Genomic DNA, 14,130 nt, shown 5'->3' on the forward strand with positions numbered 1-14,130 from the left:
ATACCACAAAATCATAATTACTTATTTTTCAAATGTAATTTTTCTCAACAAATTGTCAACCGAATCTAAATTTGGATTGGCTGCAATTGGTCCTCTCAATTCAGTGAATGGACTCGTTGGATAGAAGATATGTGCAAATATGTATAACTAACAATAGTTGTGTCAATTTTTTTAGCAACAATTTGTTATATTTAGCTAAATAAAAATATTTGTTATTTTAATAGTTATTCTTATAGAGTAGAAGTAATTATAGATATGATAAAAAGAGATATAGTTTATAGAATAGTTTTACTCAAAAGAAAATGAAAGAGAGTGAGAGGATTTTTGTGAGGAAAGTGTGCTCCTTGTAATATAGCTGGGCTTCTTCTGCTTGAAGGAGACTGTTGATTGTATTTGTGTTTGTGATTAATAAAGGATTTCTTTTTTGATAAAAGAAGTATATATATTTAAAAATAAATTATAATATTTTCTTAATGAATATTTGGAGGAAATTACACTCTATACTATTTTTATATTGTCTTCTTTTATTTTTACCCTCTTTTATAAGTCTATCATTTTTACCTCTGTTTTTAAACATTGTACTAATTTTGCCCCTATCACTTCAAGATATTCTCTATGTGACTCTCTTATGTCAGGGTATTTTGGGTACAATATATATAAAAAGAGGTATATTTCAATTAAATATAAAATTAGAGGTAAATTTAATTAATTGATTAATAAAAGAGTTATTTTTCAAGTTAATTCGAGGTGCAAATTGCGAGCTATCCCAACTTATTAACTCATCAATTGGACTGCACGCAAACGAGGGAAGCCTCTGCTGACCTATAAAGGGATTTTTATAAAAATATTAAATTTTGAATAAAAGTTTACAATTTTATTGTTACACGAAATTTTTTTTACAAAAATACTATTTTTTATAAAATAATAGTAAAATAACAAAACAGAATAATTCAAATAACAATAAAACAACTAAAAAATAACCATGTAACAACCGTGAAAATTTAAAACAATACACAATATAAAACTTATACAAGATTTTTAGAAGAAAACATACAATATTTTTTTAAAAAAATTCATCCCACAATAAAAACTAAAAAAAATTAAAAAAATTGAGTATTTGTATAAAAACTGCTAACTATAAAACCAAACAAGCCCAAACTCTATTAGAAAGAATAGCGCACGTTCTTTTTTGTTCTTGCCGAAACGAAAATGGAGATCACTTTGAGGTTCTTACACGTGTCATCATTTAACACCATAACTGAGTCTGAAAGAAAGGGGGTGCTGTTGGCAAGTGAAATGTGTTGGAAATCTACCTGAGCCTTTCTCGTCAAATCATTCATAAAAGGCCATTATTTATTTTTTTCTACTTTATTCTAGTCAGTTTAGGTGTTATGAAAATCATGGAAGTTGTTGGAAACCGTTGCTTTAGTTCAGTGTTCTTAGCAGGTCCTCTGGAAGATGTGTTATTGAACAATAAGAAGATTTGTGCTTACAATCATGGAATGGTGTCCAGGCATTCTTCCAGATTGAACAAAATCTCTTGCAAATTGCCTGAGAATGAGCTTGGAGAAAACCCCAGAAGCCAGATCCTTACCAAGTCCAAGAACAAGATGGAAGAATACAATATAGCCATGAAGAAGATGATGAGGAATCCTTATGAGTATCATCATGATCTGGGTCAGTTTCTTTTTCCTCCTATTTGATTTTTAACAATCTTTATTGAAAGTTCAGTCCTTTATTTATTTTTGCTTTCTCTTCTCAAGCTAATTTGTTATGATTTACCAATAGAATCTGAAAAATTGTTTATTCTTTTACCTTTTTAATCTATATTGTTGGAGTAGATCTGGATTCTGTACCTACCATTTGCAATTTTTGAAAATTGTTTTCGACTGTACACATTTTTTAACTTTAAATGTTTCTTTCTTTTATTAGCCTTTTTGGTTGGTTTTATGGAATCGCATCAGCAGTGAAAGTGTTTCAAAATGAAACCAATTTATATTTGATTTGGCAAAACCATCTTTAGTAGTTTTTTAAAAAGAGTTTCTTGAGAAGCTAAAATCAAAAGCAGAAGTCACCCAAACAGGAACTTTGGGATTTGGCAACAAAAAAGGCTTTTTCCTTCTTTAATTTTATATTTTGTTATAGATTACTAATTAACTCTGGTAATTGATATGATTTGTTTCTATTCTATTCTCAGGCATGAACTACACACTTATAGCTGATAATTTGATAGTGGGTTCTCAGCCTCAGAAGCCTGAAGATATAGATCATCTGAAACAGGAAGAGAATGTGGCATACATCCTAAACTTACAGCAAGACAAGGATGTAGAATACTGGGGAATTGACCTGCCGGCCATAGTTAAAAGATGCCAAGAGCTCGGAATTCGCCATATGAGAAGGCCAGTAAGTAGGTTTCTTTTGCTGATACCAACTTTGTGCACTGTGAGTTTTATATCAAGTAACATTTTGTTGATTGCATAACTCAATTATGTTTACCAACATTACTAGGCGAGAGATTTTGATCCTGAATCATTGCGAAACGGTTTGCCTAAAGCTGTTTCATCATTGGAATGGGCCATTTCAGAAGGAAAGGGAAAAGTGTATGTTCATTGCTCCGCGGGACTAGGAAGAGCCCCTGCGGTTGCCATTGCTTACATGTTCTGGTTCTGTGGAATGAATGTGAGTGTCCCAACACACATTGAACAGTTTGGACTATGAAGCAATTTTATGCTATTCTTTCCTTAGTGAGATTGTTTCTGGACAGCTTAAGAATATTTTGTTAACTTTGTGGTAGCAATCTAGTAATGTACTCTATATTTTTTTTTAAGAGCAGCTGAACGCAGCATATGAGAAACTCACTTCGAAAAGACCATGTGGTCCAAACAAAGGGGCAATCCGTGGAGCAACTTATGATCTTGCCAAGAATGATCCTTGGAAAGAGCCCTTTCAGTCTCTCCCAGAACATGCCTTTGAGGACATAGCAGATTGGGAGAGAAACTTGATTCAAGATCGTGTTCGTTCTCTGCGTGGCACTTGAGCTTTTAAGTGAGCATTCTTGTAAAGTAACTCGTTTGAATTTTTGGCAGCCTGATAATGAAAAAAAAGATCTCATGTTATAATTTAGCTGAAGTCCTTTATATCCAAATATGGCTCTCTTTGGTCCTTATGTGAATTGCAAATTAGTTTGTGTTGTTAACCATTAAAGTTGTCATTGTTTTGAGAATCAGGTGGTGAAGGATCAATTACAGAAACCAAGTTGGTGAAATGAAAACTTGTCATGATGCAAAGGTTGAGGAAGAAACTTTGGGCATTAATGGATGTAGTAGGACTTGAAGCTAGAACGCTCCTTTATCTTTCCCTGTTCTAAGCAGAGGAATTATACTTAAACTATGACTGTAATGTGTATTCAATGATTCACACAACTAAATTGACTAGGAAACTAAGAATCGAATGAAAAGTCATAGGGGGCATGGAATAAATTTGATCTGGAGATTGTATTCAGGTTTCTTAAAGTTGTATAAATGAAATTTTATAAGACTTTTTTGATATAAAAACTTAAAAAGAGCAATTTTTATTGAACTTGTTTCTGGTTGTGAAAAGAGTAAGCAAGACAGCTCTGTTTGGTTAAGATTTTATTTTTGCTTATAGCAGGTATAAAATAAGTAATATATTTTTTATTTTGTCTATTTTTAGAATTATTATATAAAGAATATTTCAATGAAAGTTCTTCGAAATGTTTCAATATCATTAAAAAAAAAAAATTGTGTAAAGCAAGAATTAACTAAAAAAAAAAGTTCTCAAATGGTCTCTTGAGAAAGAAAGGAAAAAAAAAAAGATATTTTTATTTCTTCTTTAAAGATCTTTATTAGTTCTAGAAATATAAAAGTTATGAACGATTTTTATTAGGAGTGGCAATTTAGGTCATGACACCACAACACGACAAGAACTCAATACGAATTATTGCGGGTTAGGGTCATAAAAAATAGATGTAGGTCGAAATTGGGTCAAACCCGAACGACAATTATTATTTGGGTTGGATTAGAGTTCACGCATGTCACACGAAATTGACACGAATAGACCCGTTTATATCCAATATATTATTAAATTATTAATTTATAGTTAAATTATTATTTATTTCTATAGAAAAATATATAAATTAGGAAGAAAATTACTTACAAAAATATAAGATAGATAATTTATATCTGATGTTAAGAATATTATTCATTGTACTAATAATTTGTGATAAATTATTTTTGTAAAAATTATATATGCGATACCAATCATGTTGATTAATATGTATTGTAACATAGGTATAATTGACACGCAAATACGACAGGCTAACACGAGAACACGACGAGTCGGGTCAGGGTTTGAGATTTCTTGACACAAAATATATATAGGTCGGATTAAAGATGACCAATTAAACATATCAACCTATATAACACGAATTCAAATATGACAAGTCAACACGAATTACTACCTCTAATTTTTATCTTGTTTGTTAGGGTTATTAATTCTTTAAAGAAATATATAAATCACAGATCCAAACATATTTCTAAAAGTGCTTTAATATAGAAAACCCTAAATCATAAATCTATAAAGCCTTTGCTAAATTAAAGAAGAAGATGATGATAAAATATGAGCGGAAGCACTAACCTGAAGCCATTGTTGGAGATTGCAGAGAAGGTTTTGATCTTCCAAGAATACACTATTTTCTAGAGTATTTTCTCTGATGGGGAAGGAGAGAATACAGAACTCTCGTGTTTCTTGGGGACCACTACCTATTTATAGAGTCATCTTAGAATAACTCTTGGGTATTTATAATTTGGCCCCTCAACAAATTATAAATTAACTTATGGTATCTACACATTAATTCCATGACACTTTAATACCCTTTTGATACCCATAACATAATTGGTCACTTAATTTTGTATCACACTTTATAATAGCATATACATTATACATATGTGCCCACAAAGGATTTTTAATCCAACAATCTCCCACTTGGGCAACATATGTTACCTGATAAATGTATAACCTTATGAGCTCAAAATTTGCTATTATGTAAAGGTATTCACAACAATCTCGTCCATCAACTATACCCATATAGGATCAAAGCGATTTTCGTCATATCAATCATGACTAAACCCATCAATGGTCACATATACAAATATAGCCAAATGACATAGATCAATCATGGATGTGTAGCATGGAAATTACATGCAATGTGAACCGAACATGCCTATTTCCAACTGGTCCTCCTTAAACCAAAGTGAGGTCAAACTTAAACATAACAAAACAGAGTGAATAAACTGAAAACTTTATTTCTGATCAGAAAATAACCAAATACATAAATGTCTTAAACAAACATAAAGCAAAGAGAATACAAACTCCCACTAAATCATGATATCCTCAAGTAATACTACACCCATGAGCAGTGTGCTCATGAAAGACCTTGGGTGGTAATCCTTTTGTGAGCGGATCCGCTATCATGGAGTTTGTCCCAATATGCTCTATGGAAATCTGTCCACTCTGCACTCTTTCTTTCACAACTAGGAACTTTATGTCAATATGCTTTGACTTGGATGAGCTCCTATTGTTATTGGAATACAGCACTGCTGATTTATTGTCACAAAATATCTTAAGTGGTCTTTCAACATTCTCCAAAATACGCAGCCTGGTGACAAAGTTTCTCAGCCATATTCCCTAATTTGATGCCTCATAACACGCTACGAATTCAGCTGCCATAGTGGAAGAAGCTACAAGTGTCTGTTTGACACTTTTCTAGGATATAGCTCCTCCAGCTAACAAGAAAATGTAGCCTGATGTAGACCTTCTGCTATCTTGGCATCCAGCGAAATCAGAATCAGAATACCCTACGACCTCCAAATGATCTGATTTCCTGTATGTGAGCATGTAATCTTTTGTTCTCTGAAGATACCTCATAACCCTCTTGGCTGCTATCCAATGGTCCATACCAGGGTTGCTTAAATATCTGCCTAACATCCCAACAATGTACGCAATATCTGGACGCGTACATACCTGAAGATACATTAGACTCCCTATAACTGATGCATAGGGAATCTTTTTCATTTCCTGAATTTCAAGGCTGCTTTTAGGGCATTGTCTAAGACTGAATTTGTCTCCTTTAGCAACAGGGGTATCACCTGGTCTACAATCTTGCATGCCAAATCTTTTGAGTACTTTATCGATATAGCTCTTTTGTGATAATCCAAGAATACCCCGAGAACGATCTCGACGTATTTGAATTCCTAATACAAAAGAGGCGTCACCAAGATCTTTCATCTCAAATTGCTTAGATAAAAATCTCTTGGTTTCGTGCAATAAGCCTATATCATTAGTGGCAAGCAATATGTCATCGACATATAGAACCAGAAATATGTATTTACTCCCACTGAACTTGTGATATACACAATCATCAATAATATTCATCTCAAAACCAAATGAGATAATTACTTGATGAAACTTGTGATACCACTGACGAGAAGCTTGCTTGAGTCCATAGATGGATTTCTTTAATTTGCAAACCATATTCTTTGGGTCACCAACCACAAAGTTTTCTGGTTGCTCCATATAAATTGTCTCATCAATGTCGCCATTGAGAAACGCTGTTTTAACATCCATCTGATGTAACTCAAGGTCAAAATGAGCAACAAGTGCCAATATTATCCTAAAAGAGTCTTTCGATGAAACCGGAGAGAAAGTCTCTGTATAATCAATGCCTTGTTTCTGAGTATAGCCTTTTGCTACAAGACGTGCCTTAAATCTCACCACATTACCATATTCATCCTTCTTGGTTTTAAGTATCCACTTACAACCAATTGGTTTTACACCTTCTGGTAATGGGACAACTTCCCAAACTTTATTGTCTTGCATAGACTTATTCTCTTCATCCATGGCATCAATCCACTTTTGAGAGTTAGAACTTTTCATGGCCTGATGCAAGTTGATTGGATCATCTTCCATCATTCCAATTTCATCCTCATGTTCTTGAAGAAATACAAAATAGTCATCTGAAATAGCATTTCTTCTCTCTCTTGTGGATCTCCTTAATGGCTCTTGTTCTTAAGGGTGTTGAATTTGTTCTTCTGGAACAATAATCTCATCTTGATTTGGGAATTGTTCAACATTGTCTTGTTGAGGTTCCGGATTCATTTCTTGATCAATGACAGGTGTGGAAGCCTGAACATTGTCTAAAATGATAGTAGGAACTGAGTTTGAATTCAATTCCTCCTCAAAAGCAATGTCTCTAACCTTATTTCTCCCCCCAAATTCAACATCCTCAAAAAAATGTTGCAGTTCCCGTCTCAAAAATATTTCTAACAGTGGGATCATAAAACTTATAGCCCCTAGATCGCTCAGAATAACCAATAAAGTAGCTGCTAACTGTTTTGGAGTCCAATTTATTTTCATGTGGCCTATAAGGCCTTGCCTCAGCTGGACATCCCCAATTGTGAAAATGCTTTAGACTAGGCTTTCGACCTGTCCAAAGCTCATAAGGTGTTTTTGCAACTGCTTTACTTGGTCCTCTATTCAAAATGTAAGCTGTTGTCTTTAATGCTTCTCCCCAGAGGGACCTAATCTTTATTGGCACCTAATCTCTTAGTTTTGGTCTGTTTTCCCTTGATACAATCTACACAGACATTGAAATCTGTGAAGTCAAGAGACTCTAAAATGTCATCAGACACAAGACGCTCAATTCTACCTCTTGAGATATGACCTAAGCGTTTATGCCATAATGACACTGAATTTTATTTATTTAATTTGCGTTTAGTACCTCGTGATTCCACATGCAAGGTTTCATTATAGGATGCAATTGTTTCTAACAAATAAAGATTGTCATAAGTATTCAAATAACCAGTTCCAATAATATTTGAATTTAAAGACAAAGTAAACTGATTGTTTCCAAATGAACAACAATATCCAAATTTGTCCAACAAAGAAACAGAAACTAAATTCCGTCTAAAAGACGGCACAAGAAAAGTGTCTTTCAAATCCAAATAAAAACCAGTTCCTAATAACAATCTGAAATGTCCAATTGCTTCCACTTCCACCGATTGTTCATCGCCCACAAAGATGTATCTTTCACCATCACTTGGCTTTCGGTAGCTCAGGCAACCCTGCATAGAAACACTTATGTGAGTAGTAGCACCAGAATCTATCCACCAAGTGTTTCTAGGTATCGAAACTAAATTAACCTCAGAATAGACCTGTAACGCCCTAATGCTAAGGCACGCTACAGTGCTTTTTCAATAATTGTGCGATCTTTGCTAATCAAAGAAATTTCTCGAAAAACGTGTCAAATTAAAACTTTTGCATTAAACATTAAACTTTGTAATTTAATAAAATATTTACAAGTGCCGGGATCCCGATTTTTAAAACTTTACAAACTTTACTTTTTAAATATACATTCCAAAATATACAGATTTACAGGTCGCACGGCGTGTTATTTCAAAATACAACTCCCAGATGTCCCGAGACCGAACACTCCAGGTCGCGCTGCTTGACATGTACAATCTCACCCGAGCTCAGGATCACTCCTGTTCAGCCTTCGCCTTTCCTTTACCTACACATGGAAGCAGAAACTGTGAGTCAACAGACTCAGTAAGAAATGCATATAACATACCATATAATTTCCGACCTGTACATAGGCGCCCATACACCTATTTACAGAGCTTAACAGATAAGCATGAACGTTCAATACCAGGGTACGACCACTATACCACATACACAACGTACCTAGCCGTACGAGTGTTGGTAGGGTTTACCTCGATCAGTGAGTAACACTGAGTGATGTACCACACACCTTAGCATTTTCCTATGCTTGTGTTGGTATCACCGTATCGTACTCAAATCAACAACAATCACTGTACCAATACACTCTATAACTTAATTATACAAGTGTTGGTAGTGTTTAACATAACTCAAGCATGCATATATAAACACATATACACACATTCAGATAATCACATCATACATTATACACAGTTCTTACCTGTTTTCCAAATTCAAGTGTGCTGGCCGACCTGAACGGAATTCACGTGCTAGATGGATGCCCTAATCACAATAACGGTAACACAGATGAGTGACTCGCCAAATCACTTTTCGGGACTTAAAACTCGAAACTAAAAGTTTCCCTATCAATAAACCTCATGGCAATACCCTATATAACCCAAAATTGGCTAAAACTAGGGTTCTGGAAAAACCCCCAACAGGCAGACCGGATCCAACCGGTATCCCGGTTCTGGGTCACCAACCGGTCGACCGGTTGGTATAGACCACCCAGAACCGGAATTCCGGTTCATCTGCAGAAACCCAAAAATTTCTCCCCCTTGATTCAAATCAAGCCCAATCTTTACCAAACTCTCCAGTATACCTATACAAAGCATACACAATGATTTCCAGGCAGTAATTCACAGAACAAACCATCACAACCCAAGTTGCCATTAATGAACAAAGCTTGAACTTTAAACCTAAAATTGCATAAAAACCATCTACAGCCATTAAAACCAGTAACTAGGACCTAGAATCAACTCATCTAAACCCTAAAATTCGGACCTTAAACCTACCTAAACCTAACAGCCATCATATCACAATTTCATTAATTCAAACTATCATAAACTTGAAAATTTACAAACACAAGGATTCTAGGGTTTACCTTAGCTTGATTCTCCTTGATTCCTTGCTAAATCCCAGAAAAACAAGATGAAAAATTTCTGGTTTAGGTCCTTAGTTGCCCCAGCCGAAAGCAAGAGAGAGAGAATTCAAGAGATAATCCAATTTCCAATTTTTTCCTTCTTTTTCTCTTAATTTCTCAAAAGGTTTTAATTAAATCATGCTGAAAACAAATGTGCTAGGTGTCACACACCCATGGCAGCCACCTAATCCACCATTAACAAAAGACTAAAAAGCCCTTAGACTTAAACTAGGGTATTTCTTTGAAACTAGGGGCAAAATGGTCAATTCCATAACCCCGCTCAATCCCGATAAAATATTTTCTCTAAAATATTTCCCACTATGAAATAAGGTTCTAAACTTACCCATGTGATCAATCTAGCCATCCATCGCATTTCCCGTTGTCGGCAGAAAGCAAAAATTACAAAATTAACATATTTCACATATAAGCTAAATAATACCCCTAGAGTTTAATAAAATCTCCAGAATTGAGAAATTATAACTCTAATATTTATTTCTAAATATTGGGGTCCACATTCAAAATTAATTCACAAATAATAATAAAATAATAAAATAATAAAAATTAGTGCTAATTGCCTTTTCTAATCCACATTACTAAAGCGGTCATTACAATTATCCCCCCGTTAATAGGATTTCGTCCCCGAAATCTAACCTGAATAGCTCTGGATGTTGAGTCCTCATATCTGACTCCAATTCCCAGGTGGCTTCTTCCACCTTACTGTTTTTCCAGAGCACCTTAACCAGTGCAATAGTTTTGCTGCGAAGAACTTTTTCTTTTCTATCCAGAATCTGAACAGGTTGCTCTTCATAGGATAAGTCTGGTTGTAGTTCAAGGGCTTCATAACTCAAGACATGAGTCGGGTCTGACACGTATTTCCTTAACATAGAGATGTGAAATACGTCATGAACAGCTGATAATGCTGGTGGTAAGGCTAGCCGATACGCTACCTGCCCGACCTTCTCGAGTATCTGAAATGGTCCAATGAACCTAGGGCTTAACTTACCCTTCTTCCCGAAGCGTCTAATACCCTTCATGGGTGAAACTCGCAGGAAAACATGTTCCCCTGCCTGAAATGTGACATCTCTGCGCTTCGGATCAGCATAACTTTTCTGCCTGCTTTGAGAAGCAAGCATCCGAGCCTTGATCTTATCAATAGCTTCATTGGTCCTTTGCACTAATTCTGGACCCAGGTATTTCCTTTCTCCTGTCTCGTCCCAATGAATAGGAGAACGACATTTTCTACCATATAACATCTCATAGGGAGCCATCCCTATTGTACTTTGGTAGCTGTTGTTGTAGGAGAACTCAATTAGAGGCAAGTACTTAACCCATGAACCCTCAAAGTCCATGACACAGGCTCGTAATAGGTCTTCTAAAATCTGGATAGTTCTTTCTGACTGACCATCAGTCTGAGGGTGAAAGGCTGTACTAAACTTTAACTTGGTACCCATAGCCTTCTGGAGACTCACCCAAAACTTCGATGTGAACTTTGGATCCCTGTCTGATACAATAGATTTAGGGGCTCCATGGAGACGAACTATCTCCTTCACATACAATTCAGCATATTGATCCACTGAATATGTAACTTTCACTGGTAAGAAGTGAGCTGACTTTGTGAATCTGTCCACGATGACCCAAACAGAATCATACATCCCTGTGGTTCTAGGCAAACCAGTTACGAAGTCCATTGTGATGTCCTCCCACTTCCATTCTGGAAGGACTAAAGGCTGCAATAACCCTGCCGGCCTCTGATGTTCAGCCTTAATCTGCTGGCAAGTTAAACACTTGGACACATAGTCCACCACATCTCTTTTCATCCCATACCACCAGAAGTAGGGTTTTAAATCCTGATACATCTTGGTGGTTCCCGGATGCAACGAATAAGGTGTGGTGTGAGCTTCATCAAGTATCTCTTTCTTAAGCTCATCCACACTAGGAACACAAACTCGAGCTTTATATAGCAACATTCCACTGCTCGAGACTGTAAAACCTTTAGGCCGACCAGCTAACACTTCATCTCGAACTTTAACTAGCTCGGGATCTTCCAGTTGTGCCTTTCTGATTCTCTCCAGCAGATCAGATTGGAGTGTTAAATTATGTAATTTCCCGACCACGAACTCAATTCCTGCACTAACCATTTCCGAGGCTAGTTGAGGAGCTATCATAACCGTAGTACACACTTGACCGGGACCTTTTCGGCTTAGAGCATCGGCCACAACATTGGCTTTCCCGGGGTGATACAGTATTTCACAATCGTAGTCCTTAACCAACTCCAACCACCTTCTCTGCCTCATATTCAGATCTTTTTGGGTGAAAAAGTATTTAAGACTTTTATGATCCGTATAAATCTCACACTTTTCACCGTAAAGATAATGTCGCCAAATCTTTAAAGCAAAAACCACAGCAGCGAGCTCTAAATCATGAGTTGGGTAACGCTGCTCATAATCCTTCAGTTGACGAGAGGCATAAGCTATGACTCTGTCAGCTTGCATCAGAACGCATCCCAGACCCTGTCTGGATGCATCACAATACACAACAAATTTCTCTTGATCTGATGGCAAAGCTAACACCGGAGCTGTTATCAAACGCTGCTTCAACTCCTGAAAGCTTGATTCACACTTATCTGACCACACAAATCTCTGATTTTTCTTGGTCAATTCAGTTAGGGGCATAGAAAGTTTAGAAAATCCTTCGACGAAACGTCGATAATACCCTGCTAACCCGAGAAAACTTCGAATTTCTGTCACAGACTTGGGCCTCGGCCAATTCTTCACTGATTCTATCTTGTTTGGATCAACCATAATTCCATTTTTCCCAACAATATGACCCAGGAAGGACACCTCAGACAACCAGAATTCGCACTTTTTGAACTTGGCATACAGCTTGTGATCCCTAAGTCGTTGTAACACCATTCGAAGATGATGCTCGTGCTCCTCTTCTGACTGAGAGTATACAAGAATGTCATCGATAAACACTATTACGCAGTTATCGAGGAAATCCTTGAACACCCTATTCATGAGATCCATAAAGGCTGCAGGAGCATTGGTCAATCCGAACGACATTACCAGAAACTCATAGTGCCCATATCTGGTTCTAAAAGCAGTCTTTGGTATGTCCTCCTCCCGAATTCTGAGTTGATGATAACCAGACCGTAAATCAATCTTCGAAAACACTGTCTTTCCCTGAAGCTGATCGAACAGATCATCGATCCTAGGCAACGGGTACTTGTTCTTAATCGTCAGCTTGTTTAGTTCCCGATAATCAATACACATTCTGAGGGAACCATCTTTCTTCTTTACAAAAAGAACCGGAGCTCCCCAGGGCGATACACTGGGTCGAATAAACCCAATATCCAGCATCCCCTGAAGTTGCAACTTAAGCTCCTTGAGTTCTGCTGGAGCCATCCTATATGGAGCTTTAGAAACAGGTTCGACTCCAGGTGCCAAATCAATAACAAAATCAATCTCTCGTTGTGGCGGCAATCCCGGCAACTCCTCGGGAAACACATCAAGAAAATCTTTCACTACTCGAACTACCTCAGGCCCAAATGATTCAGGTCTGCTGGAGTCAAATACTACCGCTAGAAATCCTACACAACCATTGCATAGTAAATCCCTAGCTCTCAACACAGAAATAACCGGGATCCGAGACCCCTGAATCGATCCAACATAAACAAATGGATCTTCACCTTCCGGCTGAAAAATCACCATTTTACGTCTACAATCTATACTGGCCGAATACTTGGATAGAAAATCCATTCCCAGTATAATATCAAACTCAGTTAGTTTCAATTCTATAAGGTCAGTACTCAATTCCCTATCTTCGATCCTAATCGGCATAGACCTAATGCGCCTATTAGAGATAACCAATTCCCCGCTAGGCATTAGGGTTCCAAACCCTCTTTCTAAAATGTCACAAGGTCTACCCAAAAGATCAATCACCCTTGTAGCCACATATGAACGTGTAGCTCCCGAGTCAAATAATACTGTAAATAACAAGTTGTTGACGGGAAGCTGACCTGTCACAACAGAAGGACTGGCTGCAGCATCAGCTTGGGTGATGGCAAACACACGAGCAGGAACCGGTTTCACCTCAACTTTTGGCTCCTCTTTCTTTGCCTGGGGGCAATCTTTCTTGAAATGCCCCACCATGCCACATAGAAAGCATGTCTTCCGGTTACACTCTCCCGGATGATGTTTCTTGCACCTTGGACACTCAGGATAAGAATAACCCTGACGTCCTCCTCTGCCTTGGTTCCCACGGAACCGCTTGCTTTGCCCCGAGCCACCAGAAGCTGGAACAACCTTTCTTTTCTGCTCAATGGTGGAGTCACCACCATCCCTACCATAAACAGGAGTAGGAACAGTGGGGGTTCCACCAACACTCGGAGTCACCCGGGGCTCCTGAAGAAA

General features: G+C 37.0%; 1 protein-coding gene across 1 annotated transcript; it reads left to right on the forward strand.

The window, feature by feature from the left end:
* The first annotated feature begins 1,154 nt into the window (after nt 1–1,154).
* LOC115706408 (phosphoglucan phosphatase LSF2, chloroplastic) lies at nt 1,155–3,579 on the forward strand. Its single transcript, XM_030634053.2, has 5 exons — nt 1,155–1,677; nt 2,198–2,403; nt 2,509–2,679; nt 2,834–3,045; nt 3,228–3,579. The coding sequence occupies exons 1-4, from the start codon at nt 1,392–1,394 to the stop codon at nt 3,035–3,037; spliced, it is 867 nt and encodes a 288-aa protein (XP_030489913.2). The 5' UTR covers nt 1,155–1,391; the 3' UTR covers nt 3,038–3,045; nt 3,228–3,579.
* The last annotated feature ends 10,551 nt before the right edge of the window (nt 3,580–14,130 follow it).

Source organism: Cannabis sativa, chromosome 1, assembly GCF_029168945.1.
Source record: "Cannabis sativa cultivar Pink pepper isolate KNU-18-1 chromosome 1, ASM2916894v1, whole genome shotgun sequence".
Lineage (NCBI taxonomy): Eukaryota > Viridiplantae > Streptophyta > Magnoliopsida > Rosales > Cannabaceae > Cannabis > Cannabis sativa.

What these genes read in the sequence shown, in the direction of transcription:
- LOC115706408 (XM_030634053.2), top strand. Translation starts at nt 1,392, where the DNA reads ATGAAAATCATGGAAGTTGTTGGAAACCGTTGCTTTAGTTCAGTGTTC. An exon ending in TGAGTATCATCATGATCTGG is followed by an intron (nt 1,678 to 2,197) that starts GTCAGTTTCTTT and finishes TTCTATTCTCAG; the next exon opens with GCATGAACTACACACTTATA. An exon ending in TTCGCCATATGAGAAGGCCA is followed by an intron (nt 2,404 to 2,508) that starts GTAAGTAGGTTT and finishes CAACATTACTAG; the next exon opens with GCGAGAGATTTTGATCCTGA.